The 15,932-nt window shown below is 41.0% G+C and overlaps 1 protein-coding gene across 4 annotated transcripts; it reads right to left on the reverse strand.

Annotated features, from left to right (window-relative positions):
* Positions 1-2,637: 2,637 nt before the first annotated feature.
* LOC108717019 (myoneurin) lies at positions 2,638-15,256 on the reverse strand. 4 transcript variants are annotated; one of them, XM_018263721.2, is made up of 8 exons: positions 15,134-15,256; positions 14,422-14,712; positions 10,725-11,515; positions 8,565-8,724; positions 6,472-6,650; positions 6,256-6,339; positions 4,793-4,879; positions 2,638-3,050 (listed from the first exon to the last, which is right to left on the reverse strand). In XM_018263721.2, the coding sequence occupies exons 2-8, from the start codon at positions 14,685-14,687 to the stop codon at positions 2,788-2,790; spliced, it is 1,830 nt and encodes a 609-aa protein (XP_018119210.1). In that variant the 5' UTR covers positions 14,688-14,712; positions 15,134-15,256; the 3' UTR covers positions 2,638-2,787. The 4 variants fall into 4 exon arrangements, with proteins under 4 accessions (XP_018119210.1, XP_018119207.1, XP_018119206.1 ...); XM_018263718.2 differs by having other exon boundaries at positions 15,146-15,190; XM_018263717.2 differs by having other exon boundaries at positions 15,066-15,158.
* Between the last annotated feature and the right edge of the window lie 676 nt (positions 15,257-15,932).

Genomic DNA, 15,932 nt, shown 5'->3' on the forward strand with positions numbered 1-15,932 from the left:
GGGCCCCCGACGGGCTTCCCCGATCGAGATCTGGCCGAAAGTCGGCCAGATCTCGATCGGATGGGGTTAAAAATCCCGTCGGATCGCGGCCGCATCTGTTCGTTGATGCGGTCCCGCGATCCGACCGCCCGTTTGGCGAACGCTAGGATCCGATCGTTGGGCCCTAGGGCCCACGATCGGATCAGCCCGATATTGCCCACCTCAAGGTGGGCATATCGGAGGGAGATCCGCTCGTTTGGCGACATCGCCAAACGAGCGGATCTATCCGTGTATGGCCACCTTTAGAGTCCTGCGCGGGTCCTTTTTTTGGGAACCGAACCCGACCCGTACCCGCAACCTGCAATCCGCACCCGAATTCTTACCCGCTTGGACCCGCAACCAGACCCAACCCGCAAGTACCTTCTCTGCAACCCGGACCCGCTGACCATCAAGAATCAGGAAGTGCTGTCATTATAAACCGGAAGTGACATCATCGGACGTAGATATGATCAGAAAAAGGGAGTAAAACTGGAAGTGCTGTCATTGTGTACCGGAAATGACATCATCGGAAGTGGACGTGACCAGAAAAAAGGAGCAAATATTGATATTGAGAAGACCCGCAGCCCGACCCGCAACCCGCAGAACCGCCGACCCGCGGGTATACCCGCACCTTGAACTTCAATGAAAAACCTGCATGGTACTGCAGGTTTTTGCGGGTAACCGACCCGCTGCAGGACTCTACCGGCTCCTGTAAAGGTTTTGCTGTGAAGAAATAAAAAAGGGAAGGAGCGTTGCGAAAATCTTATCAGGGAACGATAAGAAATATGTTTTTGCTCAGTGTTTTATTGCAGCAAAGTGCTAAAACATACAATACTATTCCTGAATAAATAAGGCACACACAATACAACTCTCTAACAATTGTGCTACTGTATTTAAAATGCACCTAAATAGTTTCCAGAAAGCAAACCTTTTCCCCTGTAGTTATTAAAAAGGGGGTGCTAAACAAGAACAGCGCCTCTTTGTCATGTCTTGTATGGGGAGCACGGGCACTATGTCTCTTTCAAGCAAATCATCTGATGTACCAGGCCGGTTGCTAAGTGATTTCCCAGAGATGGCAGCTATGCGATGGTTCCATTTACAAAACCATTTAGATACAGTGGTTAAAAAAAAAAAAAAGAGACTGCCGGCTTTGATGACTTTGGTGCCCATTGTTGCAGTGGCATTAGACGCCAGTGTAACATAAAATGCAGCTTCATTCTAAAATCACTGCAATCCATTAAACTGGAGGTTCGCCTTCAAATCAACTTTTAGTATGATATAACAAGTGGCATTCTTAAACAAATGTTTTTTGATTGGCAGTTATGTTCTTGTCTCTCCAGTTTGGAAATGTCATGTATGTATAAAGCGCTAACATATTCCACAGCGCTGTACAAGATATGGGTGTATATAATTACCATACAGATTATGTTGAAAAAAAGAAGAAACAATTGATAATCGATACAAGAGGTAAAGAGGGCCCTGCCTGTTGCTAGTGCCAGTGTTCCTAGCAACCGGGCACTGGTTTTAAGTGGCTGTCCGAAAGATAAAATAGAGGATAGGCCTAAAGAAGAATTTAAATAACGGAGGACACAGTTATTCTGGTCACTGGTATTAATGACCGTAGCTAAAGACAGCATTTTACATTTCCTGTTAAAGAAGAACAAAAGGCAAAAAAAAAAAAGGGCAAATGAAAATTAAAGACAATATGCAAAGAAGAGACTGCTTTAGTATACAAAATACTAAAAGTGGATTTCTACGGAAACTTCTTCTAAAAGCCTTCTCTACAGTATAACTATCCAACACCAAGTATGTGAAGTATTAGAAGTTAAAGGAGAACGCGTTGCGTCTATGGCCAGCTTTACGGTAGTACTATATGGATGTTTTCAGCACGATTCGACGCACTGCAACAAAACACCTGCGACAAGTCGCATGAGACAGAAATAAGGTAAGAGAGAGAAATATCGGATGAAGTCGCAGCGGTGACCCAACACGGCTGTCGGATGCAGACGCAGCGTGCGTCGGATCGTGCCAAAAACGTCCGTGTAGTTCTACCCTTAAAAATGAAGATGGCTAAAAATGCCATATTTTATATTCTTCACTTATTGCGCCTAAAGTTTCAGCTTGTCAATAGCAGCAATGATCCAGGACTTCAAACTTGTCACAGGGGGTCACCATCTTGGAAAGTGTCTGTGACACTCACATGCTCAGTGGGCTCTGAGCAGCTGTTGAGAAGCTAAGCTTAGGGGTCGTCACTAATTATCAAGCAGAAAATGAGGTTTAACTGTAATATAAGCTGATGCTACAGGGCTGATTATTAAATTCTGATACTAGTTGCACTGGTTTCTGTGCTGCCATGTAGTAATTATCTGTATTAATTACTACTCAGCCTTATATTGTGACATTTCTATTATATGTGTACTGTATATTGTGAGTGGGTCCCTAAGCTCAGTAAGTGACATCAGCACAGAGCATGTGCAGGGAATCAGCAGAAAAGAAGATGGGGAGCTACTGGGGCATCTTTGTAGACACAGATCTTCCCTGCTAAAGGGCTGTGGTTGCCTTAGGCTGGTACCGAAGCTCACAACATAATGTACAACATTTCTAGCTTCTTATTTAGTAAAGCTTTACTTCTCCTTTACAACGTTCTTCGGGTGTTGCAAACGCACAAAAATGCAAACTGTTTCCATTAATGCTGCCTTGAGTCCAATGTTTATCACATACGAATACTACTGTATATGTCACTAGTGCTTTCCTACAGAAATGTTATGTTTAGTACATCTGTTGCAAAAAAATGAACTGGGGTTCCGAGTAGCTGGGCACGGATGCCCTTAATAGTGTTTCTGAAGAAAGACCCCGATTGTCTGACACAGGCAGCAACATTTGGGGATCGTCTGGGCTAATATGCAGAGTAAGAGGCAAAAACAAATCAGAAGGCTTCAACTCCAGGCTTTCCGGCTCTGGACTCTTCCTGGTGGAATCCTCACTACTACTTGAGTTCTCCGCTGATTTCATTTCTATAGCCTCTTCACTTCCTGTAGGAAAGTCAATTAATGGTGTTAAGAATCATATTAAACTACCAGAAGCAGGAAGTTGCTGAGAAAAAAACATAGGCCCTAAAGATATTGCAGAAAAGATCTTAAAGAAACAGTACAGTGTAAAAATAAAAACTGGATGTCTAACATAATAGCCAGAACATTACTTCCTGCTTTTCAGCTCTCTAACTCGGAGTTAGTCAGTGACTTTAAGGGGGGTCACATGGGACATAACTGTTCAGTGAGTTTGCAATTGATCCTCAGCATTCAGCTCAGATTCAACAGCAACAGTTATGACACATGTGCCCCCCCTCAAGTCTCTGATTGTTTACTGCCTGGTAACCAGGCTAACCAATCAGTGTAAACCAAGAGAGCTGAAAAACAGGAAGTAGTGTTCTGTTATGTTAGACTCTGCCCACTCCAGCCTTTATACATTACATTTTTGTATAACTAACTATATTAGAAACATTTTTTTTGTACAGCCTATCTATTTACCCAGTTTTTATTTTTACACTGAACAATTCCTTTAAAGCAAGATGTGCAAAGAGTGTATTTTTAAAGAGATGGTCCACCTTTAAGTTAACTTTTAGTATGTTATAGAATGGCCAGTTCTAAGCAACTTTTCAATTGGTCTTCATTTTTTTTATTATTTGCCTTTCCCAGCTTTCAAATGGGGTCACTGACCCATCTAAAAAAAACGAATGCACTGTAAAGCTACACATTTATAGTTATTTCTACTTTTTATTACTCATCATTCAATTCAGGCCTCTCCTATTCATATCAAATAAATCCCATTGACTTCTTCCTGACCTTTTAGGTAACCAGTCAGTGGAAACCAATTGAGCTGCAAAGTAGGAAGTAGTGTTCTGTTCTGTTGGACATCCAGTCACTACACATTATACATATATATGTTCTGCTGATGGGCTGCTGTGGGGGGAGGGAAAGGGGTGATATCACTCCAACTTGCAGTACAGCAGTAAGGGTGGTGGCACACGTAGAGTTACGGGGAAATTAGTCACCTAGCAAGAAATTTTCTCTTCTTTGGGTGACTAATCTCCCTGAAATGCCTTCCCGCCAGCTAAATTATGGATCACTGGGGGGATTGCACTCAGATAGCTTTGGTTTTCCGAAGCCGTCCGAATTCTCTCCGTGAGGCAACCTCGGGAAAATGAAGCGATCCGAGTGCCATACCATCAGCAAATCACATTCTAGCCATTTGAGTTGTGAGTTCATTCGAGGTATAAAAAACTCTAACATTCAACCTTTGATAAATAACCCCCTTGATGTGATTTACAGCAGCTATAGCCTTGTATTCTGGCTGCCTGACAATAATCCTGAAAAATAATCTAATGCCGGAGTTGAGATGGTAAAATGAATATTGGGGAGCAGACAGCAGTGAAGCCAAAGTGGAGAATATAAACGTAGAGCTAGACAGAAAATAATTATCATGGTTAAAGTGCCAAACATTTTATGTAGCTTGGTATAGCAGAGAGATGAAAGATCCAAAGACACAACACAACCTGAATCCATGATACTATGACACAGACCAATGAGAATCCATGATACTATGACACAAACCAATGAGAATCCATGATACTATGACACAAACCAATGGGCCATTAACTCTGTCTCTTTGCAGCTCTTTCCCTCCATTAGTAATGTTAACATTTTCCATTTAGTGATATGTATTTAGCTTCATTTATGACGCAGCATTTTAAAAACACCTCTTTCCACTCACATACCCTTGTGCATTTTTAACTTGTGCTTCTTCAGGTTTTTAACATCAGTATATGAATTTCCACACACTTCACAGACAAATGGCCTTTCTCCTGAAATGAGATTGCAAACAAGAGACCAGTCAGGTGCAAACTATTCAACACAATATGGCAAATTAATACATTACCCTGAGCTTTTACTACTCCTGAACTGAACTAGAAGTACATTTATAATGTGTCTGATGCTCTTTTGTAAAAATGCAGGAAATGGTATAAGAAATAAATAAAATAAAAATACATTTATTATGCAGTGCTCTTGAGCTTAATAGGAAGTATTTTAGAACTGAATATTCTGTCCACTTTGAATACACCTGCAAGCAGCAGAATGTTTTAAATTGAGTATTAAAGGGGAACTAAACCCTAAAAATTAATATGGTTAAAAATGCCATATTTTACATACTAAACCAGCACCAGCCTAACGTTTCAGCTTGTCAATAGCAGCAATGATCCAGGACTTCAAATTTGTCACAGGGGGTCACAATCTTGGAAAGTGTCTGCGACACTCACATGCTCAGTGGGCTCTGAGCAGCTGTTGAGAATCTAAGCAAATTATCAAGCTAAAAATGAGGTTTTCCTGTAATATAAGCTGATGCTACAGGACTGATTATTAAATTCTGATGCTAGTTGTACTGATTTATGTGCTGTCATGTAGTAATTATTGGTATTAATTATTAATCAACCTTATATTACTTTAGAGCCGGCGGGATGGCACTCAAAACTATTTGTTTTCCGATGTCGCCTCACGAGGAAACTTTCGGGCGACTTCGGAAAGCCGAAGTGATCCGAGTGCCATCCACCCGGCGATTTACATTTTAGCCGACGGGAAGGCAGTTCAGGGAGATTAGTTGCCCGAAGAAGAGGTGATTTGTCGATGGGCGACTAATCTCCCGAAATAGCAGCGCCTGTCTCTGCCCTTAGCCCAATTTCATTTTTAATGGCTGTCCCCGTGGCTACACAACACCTTTGTTAATATAAACTATAATTGTTTTTCTGAAACAAACACACAGGTTTTACCTGTGCTTGGCAACACTACATTATATTCTAAATTCTTTGATACCTTTTCAGTTTTTGGTGTTACTGCTCCTTAAAAGGCACAAGACAGGTGAAAGCATAGGCAAAAATGGGGGATCACTTTCTCTCTATGAGAGATTATATGTCTGAAACCATGAAACACCAAGGAGCAATGAAACCGAATGACATTAGTTATACATTTGTATTCAAAATGAAATACTGTTTTTTTCATGTTATTATGATACAAATACCAGACTCTTCTTCACAAACACATGGCAAAGTATCAGCAAGAAGTATTTTTATGGCTACTGTCAAATAAAAAATGACTGCTCACAATGTTAAATATGCATGTCCCCCAAATCATTTTTAATTAAGCACATGAGATATTCATTGATGAAAAGTAAAAGAAGATCGCTAACCTGTATGAGACCTGAAGTGTTTATTAAGCTCCCCCGAAGAAATAAAACTCTTCCTGCAGACTCCACATATATATGGCTTCTCCCCTGCATGCAAGATAAGGCATATATGTCAAACAGTCATAGCTCAACTTACCATTGTACTCTCACAGCAGAACTGAAATCAGGACGGCAGTTATGCCATAAAGGGTAAAAAGATGAATATTAATCTGAACTTACCTGTATGTTTCCTCGCATGGGTTATTAGAGAACTTGAAACGGCGAATGCTTTTCCACAGGTATCACAGACATAAGGCTTCTCTCCAGTGTGACGCCGAACATGGTATGTCAGAGTGCTGGCCTGGGCAAATCTTTGGCCACATCGGTCGCAGACATATGGCTTTTCTCCGCTGTGTTTTCTGGCAAAAAGCAAACGTGCAATCAATTGGCAGAACCAGAATAATCTGAATCCATTACGAGACATCTGAATAGCCACAGCAGCACACAAATGTACTCTGTGCACTCTATGGAAGTATGGTACAGGTATGGGATCCAGATAGCTCCAAATTACGGAAAGGCTGTCTCCCATAGACTCCATTTTATCCAAATAATTAAATTTTTTTAAAAATTATTTCCTTTTTTTTAATAATAAAACAGTACCTTGTACTTGATCCAAATGAAAATATAATTAATCCTTACTGGAAGTAAAACCAGCCTATTGGGTTTATTTAATGTTTACATGATTTTCTAGAAGACTTAAGGCAGTTATCCCCAACCAGTGGCTCGTGACACATGTTGTTAACCAACACCTTGGATGTTGCTCTCCGTGGCCTCAAAGCAGGTGCTTAATATTTGAATTCCAGGCAAGTTTTAGTTGCATAAAACAGAGTGTTTTGCCAAACAGAACCTCCTGTAGGCTGCTAGTTCACACAGGGACTACTAAATAGCAAATTACAGCCCTTATTTGGCCTCCCCAAGACGTTTTTCATGGTTGTGTTGCCCCCCAACTCTTACATTTAAATGTGGCTCATAGCTAAGGGTGGGGACAACTAACTTAAGGTATGAAGATCCAAATTACAGAAAGATCCGTTATCAGGAAAACCCCAGGTCCGGAGCATTCTGGATAACAGGTCCCATACCTGTATTACGGAAAAACATTATGAATCGCAGCCTCTATTAATGGCTTACTTTGGCTTCTTGCACCCCACCCTACAGGTCAATTAATTTGGGTATTTCAGCTGTCTGATAATTAGACTGAATGGATTTTACTTGGCCATGTGGTATAAATAATAATAATAAAGGAGTGCAGGCATTTTTAAAACTGTATGGGATGCCAAAGTGTGGCCTTTCTCCTCTTACTATCTGTGAACCATTATCATAATCATGCTATAGTTCCAAGATTATATGTACTATAGTAGCAGTCTTTTTGAAGCAAATACACAGCGCATTTTATTTTATGGTAATATGTGACAAGGAGCTGGTTTTCCCTGACAGCAGCAGCAGCAGTCAAACCCCACATGGTGTCAGTGTGAATTATCAATGGTAAAACGGGAATCGAGTAACTGCAGGAAAATGCAGGTAATTTTCAGCAGTTACGAGTCATGTGTTTAGCACCAGAGATTCCCACTGACACCAATGTAAATTAATTTTATGGAGATTATTTGCCTCCACAAAGCACAGATTTCTTTTTTGTGGCAACATATCTGCCTGTATGTTATCAACTTAAAGTAAACAGGAGGCAGTATGTACAGTTTTGCCTGTTTCCACACTCAAAATACAGAATAGTTCCTGTAGTGCTGTACAGCAGCACAGAAACATGGATGTGCAATCAGTTCAGGCTATAGCAAACAAAGTGATTAGTTGCACATGACTGAGGGCACATGGGAAAGTAAGAAAATGTCTAGCCTCAAGTCAGATTTCAAATTACATTTTAAAAATGGTACTTACTCCTAATTACTCTGTATAATTGGTTGTTGTGCATTTAGCTCTCAACCACTTTGATATAAAAGACAAGTAACATGCTACTTGCAAGAAGTTGATTTAGAACTAGAGAAATGGCATTTCCTTGTAAGAAGTAGTTATTGCTTTGTAAATCCAGGAATGCATTATACACAATTCCACCAGAGAGCAATGCCATCATAGAAACCATGCATCCCACTACTATTATGAAACACAAACATCCAGTATTCCCAAGACAAGTTAGTAGTTTACTAACCTGAATTGAGTGAAGAAAGGATCTATCTATTCGCTCCTTAAGGCTGATTAAAGAAAAGGATCTGACTTGTGTCAGTAAATGAAAAGATTCTATCAATGTTTTCATTTAGTTTACTAACCTTGCATGAATTTTGAGATTGCTGGATGTTGCAAACTGTAGATTACACACGTCACATTTATATGGTTTCTCTTCTCCGTGATGCATCCGGCTGTGGAACACCAACTGGCACTTCTGAGCAAAGCCTTTGTCACATTTTTTGCACTGATATGGCTTCTCCCCTAATGAAAGAAGAGAATATGATTATTGAAGTTACTGGCTAAAAGTAATTTTTGTTTTAGTGTTGTCCAGCCTTGCTATGGGGAAAAAGAAAGGAACATTGACATTTGGAATTGGTGTAAACATGTCACATACTACTCTCTACATGAAGTGGTAGAACACACATTTGAATATTTGTAAAACTGTATAAACACTGGGCAAATTTGCACCTGCGTAAGCCCTAACAACAAATCAGTGAAAGCAAAAATCGTATTGGTTTCCATGGGTTACTTACCAGGTGCAGTGTTTATAAATGAGCCCAACAGATTTAAAGTGTCCTTTATGAGAACAGATCTGTGCAGTTTACAAAAAGTTTTGCTGGCTTTGCTACTTTTTCATAAAAAATGCAATGAAATAGAAGGCAATCACGTGGCATAAAAGTTCTGTTAAAAACCCATGACAGTAATAATGTAAAGATGCTAATATCATGAAACTAAAGCAATTTCTCCGAATTGCAAAAATGCTCAGTAGAACATTCTATAGTATCATTTGAAAGTTATTCTGCATTTAGCAAAAATGAAATTTAATACACACCTAAACAGCTGAATATGTCTGCATTTTTAAAAGTGTTGCTGTGATAGGCACACCATGACAGCTGCAAAGCAATTAATGGAATCAGCCATAAAAGACAAGGCTATTTTTTGTACAGGTGCTTATTGCAAAGTAGGATTGGAGAAAGATACGAATTTTAAACTGTAGCTTGTAGTTCTGCCATATTAAATTGTGCTTCAGCATGTATAAGTGGCCATTGTTCAGACAGGGCCCTGGAAACTGAATGTGGTTATCTGTTTTATGCCTGTGCATCAAGAGTGGTTTCAAAATGAATACTTAAAGGGATACTGATACATCCCTATGAAAACCGATAGGAACATGTCAGCATTACTTAACAGTTGCAGCATGAAAATCTAGGAAGCTAAAGTCCCCCAAAGCAACCCCCTGGCTCAATGGTACTAACCTGAATAACCCCATCACGGGATACGGATCCTCTGCAATTGTGTCATAGACGCTAGGCCAAAATACCATTTTTATAAGTAATTAGCTTATAGAAGGATCGCGCCACAACCCATCCCAGTGTGAAACATTGAAAGCAGAGCAGCTCCTTCTGTTCTCTGTATGCTTTGTGAAGAGCAGCTACCGCTAGGCTGGGTCTAGCATCGAGGCACTTTTGGCTTCCCGTTTTTTATGGCACAACTGTTTAGGAATAAGGACCTGTTCCTATGGATTTCTCATAGGAATGTGTCAGTATCCCTTTAAAAGTATAACTTAGAGGGTTTAAAGGAGAACTAAAGCTTAACGAAAGACTTAGGCTAGAAATGATGTACATTATGTTTTGGGCTTCTGTACGAGCCCAAGGCAACCACAGCCCTTTATCAATAAAGATCTGTGTCTCCAAAGTTGCCCCAGTAGCTCCCCATCTTCTTTTCTGCTGATTCACTGCACATGCTCTGTGCTGCTGTCACTTACTGAGCCTAGGGACCCACTCACAATATACAGTACACATAGAATAGAAATGTCACACTATAAGGCTGATTAGTAATTAATACAGATAATTACTACATGACAGCACAGAAACCAGTGCAATTAGCATCATTAGAATTTAATAACCAGCCTTGTACCATCAGCTTACCGTATATCACAGACAAACCTAATTTTCTGCTTGATCATTTGAGACGACCACTAAATTTAGCTTCTCAGAGCCCAATGAGCATGTGAGTGTTGCAGACACTTTTCAAGATGGTGACCCAAGAAGTCCTGGATCATTGCTGCTATTGAGAAGCTGAAATTTAGGCTGGTGCAGCAAGTTCAGTACATAAAATATGGCATTTTTAGCTATATTAATTTTTAGGGTTTTGTTAAAGCAAACAAGTGTTACCAGCATTATAAAGCTGATCTTGAATCTGAGGTAAGAACTTAGCAAAGATGCATCCCTTTAATAAAAAGACATTCTCATAAAAGTTCTTACCTGTATGGGTCCTAACATGTGTTTTTAACTGGTTACATTGGGTAAAGGCTTTTGCACATAGGTGACACACATAAGGTTTAACACCTTTGTGAATTCGCATGTGCCGCCTCAGGCTGCTGGCTTCAGAAAACACTTTGCCGCAAGTGTTGCACACAGGTTTATTTTTGGAATATTTCGGATCCAGTTCTTTATCACAGCCCTCCATGGTACACACGTTGGTTATATCTGCAATATTTGATATGCAGTGTTCTTTCATAGCACAGTCCTGTTGCAACTTAGCTGGCTTCTGCTGTGTCATGGTTGCAGTTTCCAAGGAAATATTTTGTGACAGGAAGATCTCACAGTCTATTTCTGATGTAAAGGACAGCAAGCAAGTATTATCTTTGGCAACATGGTCTGCCGCCATCAGTTCAAGCTCCTTTGCATCCAAACTGAGAACAGCGGGGGTCTTTGGAGAAGAAAGCTGGCACTTAGATGATTTTTTCTTAACATGTTGATGAGAACGCAATGGTCTTTTCCACCGTTTAATTTTCTGTGATTTTTTTCCTTTAATCCCTTTCTTGACTTTGCTCTGTGAATAAGAGATTTCTATTGCGTCCACTTTCATAGCCTCTCTAGGATACAGAGAAGTGAAATATTCATTTTCATCGAGACTACTGCTTGTAGGAGCCAAATGTGTAACACTGGGTTTGGTCAATCCAACAAGAGATTCAATTTTGGTTCTGCATGTTGCAACTACATCCTCTAATCTCAGATGTTGTGCTGCCAGATTTATCTCCTCTAAATTACAACTGTAAAACACAAAGTAACATCAGAAAATATTTAGGTGTGCATGTGTATCTTTTTTAGAGTAGAATTCTAAAGAGAATATGTGTGTGTGTTGGTGTGAAAGTAAATGTGGGTCTGCACAAGATTGTAGGTCGGTGTGAGAGCTGCTCTTTCCTTGTGTGTGATTGGTCTCAAACGTTGTGATATGTATTTTACACACATGTAATGCTTAATTAAACTATAATATAATACTATGTAATTGCGAGTACTGCTGTGTCTGCATGAACAACTTATACAGCCATAATTTTACAACAGGATCTTGGTTTCTCAAAGGTAATTTTCAATGTGTTTTCTTTGTACAAAGCTGCCGCACAATTGTACAGCTGAATTACAAATAGTACCACAACAAATGGGAATAAAACAACAGTCTCACCACTAAATCTAAGCAGTTTGGGCTCTAGTAGCTGCTAAACCATTTAATAGACAATACTGCAGCACGGTCAAATTTCAATTTTTTTTTTTACTCCAATACATTTGAATATACTCACAATGGAAGGTTAAGAAAAAACTTTAAGGTCTAATATTCGCTCAAATAGTCCTGACCCAAAAATTCGAATTGAGTTTTCCCTCCGAATAAAAAACTCATTGTCCTACCAAAGCCCTAATTTTTGGCCAAGTTCCAGATCCATAACTGATATGAAAGCTTGCTCTACAAAATAATAAAGTGTGGGATATGAACATGTTTTTTTTTCTTTCTAAGATTTAACTATAAAGGGGTCGTTCACCTTCCAAACAATATTTAGGTTCAATAGTTGTTCACTAGAAATATGCTTTTTTTCCCAATTGTTTTCCATTTTTTACTGGTTTTCCAGAATTAAAGTTTAAAGTTCAGAGGTCTTCGTGTCTTTTTCCAGCGCTTCAGAAATTTCCGCCTATTTTGGAGCATGCGCAGTTGTCGCAAACTGGTAAATTGCTCCAACTGCGCATGCTTCGCTGGTCTCCTTCTCAGCTTACCAAAGACCCGAAAGAGATGGCTGCGGTGGACTCTGATGCTGTCACTCTGCACCGACAGAACTGTACGTGCCACAAGATGCAGACCATGGCCGGAATGGGGGGCGGGGTGCTTGCTGAATTGGAACTAATGGTGGCCATACACGGAGAGATCCGCTCGTTTGGCGATGTCGCCAAACAAGCGGATCTCTCTCTGATATGCCCACCTTGAGATGGGCAATATCGGGCTGATCCGATCGTGGGCCCTAGGGCCCAACGATCGGATCCTAACGAATGGGAACGGGCGGTCGGATCGTGGGACCGTATCAACGAACAGATGCGGTCGCGATCCGACGGGATTTTTTGTCCCATCCGATCGAGATCTGGCCATCTCGATCAGGGAAGCCCGTCGGGGGCCCCTATACACGGGCCAATAAACTGCCGACTTGACCTGTCGGCAGCTTTTATAGGCCCTTGTATGGCCACCTTAAAATGCTTAGTATCCTGCCCTGCTTGATTTTTTTTACCAGCATAACTACACTTAGAAATTGTGCATCTGCTTCCTTCTGCTTTAACATCAGTGTGTACTGACATGAGATTTCAGCTGAATCTGCTGAAGCAGAAGAATGTGGATTGGAATATTCACCCCTGCCGTACTCCAAAAAAGAAATTGACAGGTGTGACAGAACGAGTGGGTGTGCAAGAGCACTAAGGGCCAAGTAAATGATCTCTAATGACCACTTTGCTACCAGACAACACTATTGTTTGCTTCAGGTTATCAGATTTGTAAACCACTGAAGGGCTAATGGAGTTGATAAACTATTGTTTATCATTTAGAGTTCACTCACAAGTACAGGGATCCCCAACCTTTTGAACCTGTGAGCAACATTCAGAAGTAAAAGGAGTTGGGGAGCAAAATGAGCATGAAAAATGTTCTTGATTGGCCATTTGGTAGCCCCTACAGTATGTGGATTGTCAACCTACATTGAGGCTCTATTTGGCAGTGTTCCTGGTTTTTACACAACCAAAACTTGCCTCCAAGCCTGGAATTTAAAAATAAGCACCTACTTTGAGGTCACTGGGAGCAACAGCCAAGGGGTTGGAGTATTGAACGCCTTTTAGGACATCATCGGGAGAACAGACGCTCCTAATGAAGTATGCAGACTTCTCTTATTTTACTCACTGATCTGAAGAGCCTGAAGTCACACATCCGTGCTGCCAACATATCCTGTTGCAATCTCCTTCCTCTGTCCTCCCTCCTCAGCCCTCAGTAGAAACGCTCTCTATCCTCAGCCCTCCCTCCTCAGACCTCAGCTCGTAAGCCAGGCTGATGGCTGAGGATGGAGAGCGTTTGTACCGAGGGCTGAGGACGGAGAGCGTTTGTACGGAGGGCTGAGGATGAAGAGTGTTTGTACTGAGGACCGAGGGCTGAAGGCTAATGCCTGAGGATGGAGGGCTGTGGAGGAATAGCTGATGGCTGAAGGCTGAGTGGACCGAGAACGGAGGTGTGACTGCAGCCTTTCAGGATGGATGAGAGAAAAAGCAGGCGATGCAGCATTCCTCTACCTTACATCGCATGCAGGACAGCATTTCCCCTGAGGATGTCCTAAAATGCTTTCCGTATTGGAGAGCAACATGTTGCTCACGAGCTACTGGTTGGGGATCACTGCAGTAGTATTTCAATTTCAAAAGACTTTACTTGGTAGAATTTAAAACAAACAACTCAGTCATATAGTACTACATGGACTGTATATTTATCTAGTTTGCAGTGCTATTGTCAGATAAGGCAATCCCTTAGTATCTCCATTAGGTTTCCTTCAAGACTTTACTTGGTAGAATATAAAACAAACAACTCAGTCATATAGTATTACATGGACTGTATATCTATCCAGTTTGCAGTGCTATTGTCAGATAATGCAACTTGAGTTTTGATTTTTACCTATCATAATTTAAATTCCCACTGTAAATGAAATCCAGGAGTGTTTGGAATCCAGACGGTGTCACTTTGATCTGATCCAAGAGTACAATGCTGTCCAACGAGTCCTTGAAATACGCCCTGAAATAGTCACTGAAGGAGGCCAGCACATTTCTGTGAGCTTTGAAGTGGAAGTCTCCAATTAGAATGGTGCAGTCACACAGGAAGCCTGACTGTCTCTGCTTGTTTAGTGTATCTAATAACTGTCTGCTGTGATCAGAAAGTGCCATCCTGACAGCCTCTGGCGTTCCATGCCTAATAGAGACAGAAGAATTGCCACAGTAAAGACAATTGATAACACAACAAACAGCCAATTACACAGAGACAAACCAACAAATGGAAATGCTGCGAGTTTACTGCATGCGATATGGATACAAGTGCAGCCACGATCATATACACAAGGCCCCATGGGGTGAGCAGTCATCTAAGACCGGAGGATTTTTGGGGTTCCCGGGTCGCTGCAGTGAGCTGAAGACTTCGGAAAGAAGATCAGGAACTGGGGAGCCTGCGGGGGGAAGTTAAACTTGACTTCCGAAGTCTGCAGCTCAATGGCTAAGCGGCTAATTCATGTAAAGGCATACTGCCAAATAGTCCCGCGGAACACTCCCCGATTTCCTAACACAGCCCGGATCGCCATTTAGAACTCCCACAAAGATGTAAACTGCTAGCTCCTTGCCTCTTGTCTTACAGAGAAATCCCGACGCCACACATCTCATCACGCGAGACTGTTGCGTCACGACTACGTAAGCGCAGTTACGCGTCACGTAGCCGACTTGTGGGAGTACACAAGTGCAACCTGGCAGTGGCTGGAGGTTTTCTGACAATCTGCTTTCATCTTGACCTCCCTCTAATAATTCTGTTACAGAATAAAAAATAAAAATACTTTCCGCAGGCGTTGGTTGACTGTAATGCTCTCTCCACCTCAGCTCCCAATATTTCCCTGAGAAATCATTCATTTGTTTTCTGTTCAGACCTCAGACTTGTGTCAGGGAACTAATAAAATACTTTACCTAGTTACCAGCAGTACCTGTATCCTTCAGAGCCTCTTTTTCCAATTTCATCAAAAATAATTCGAATAAAAAAAGACCAACTGAAACTTTTTTGTTCGAATGGTACGATTCAAAGTAACAGCGCAATCGATCAAGTTCGATTCAGAGTTTTTCCAAAAAAAACCTTTGATTTTTTAAAGTCAACCAATTGACTCCACATAGGTTCTAGGAGGTCTCCCATAGGCTAAAACAGCAATTTGACAGGTTTTAGATTAGGGATGCACCAAATCTAGGATTCCGCCAGAATGCAGCCTTTTTCAGCAGGATTCGGCCAAATCCTTCTGCCATGCCGAACCGAATCCTAATTTGCATATGCAAATTATGGGTGGGGAGGGAAATTGCGGGACTTCTTGTCACAAAACAAGGAAGTAAAAAATGTATTCCCATTCCCACCCCTAATTTGCATATGCAAATTAGGATCCGGTT

The sequence above is a fragment of the Xenopus laevis genome, chromosome 5L, assembly GCF_017654675.1.
Source record: "Xenopus laevis strain J_2021 chromosome 5L, Xenopus_laevis_v10.1, whole genome shotgun sequence".
Taxonomy (NCBI): Eukaryota; Metazoa; Chordata; class Amphibia; order Anura; family Pipidae; genus Xenopus; species Xenopus laevis.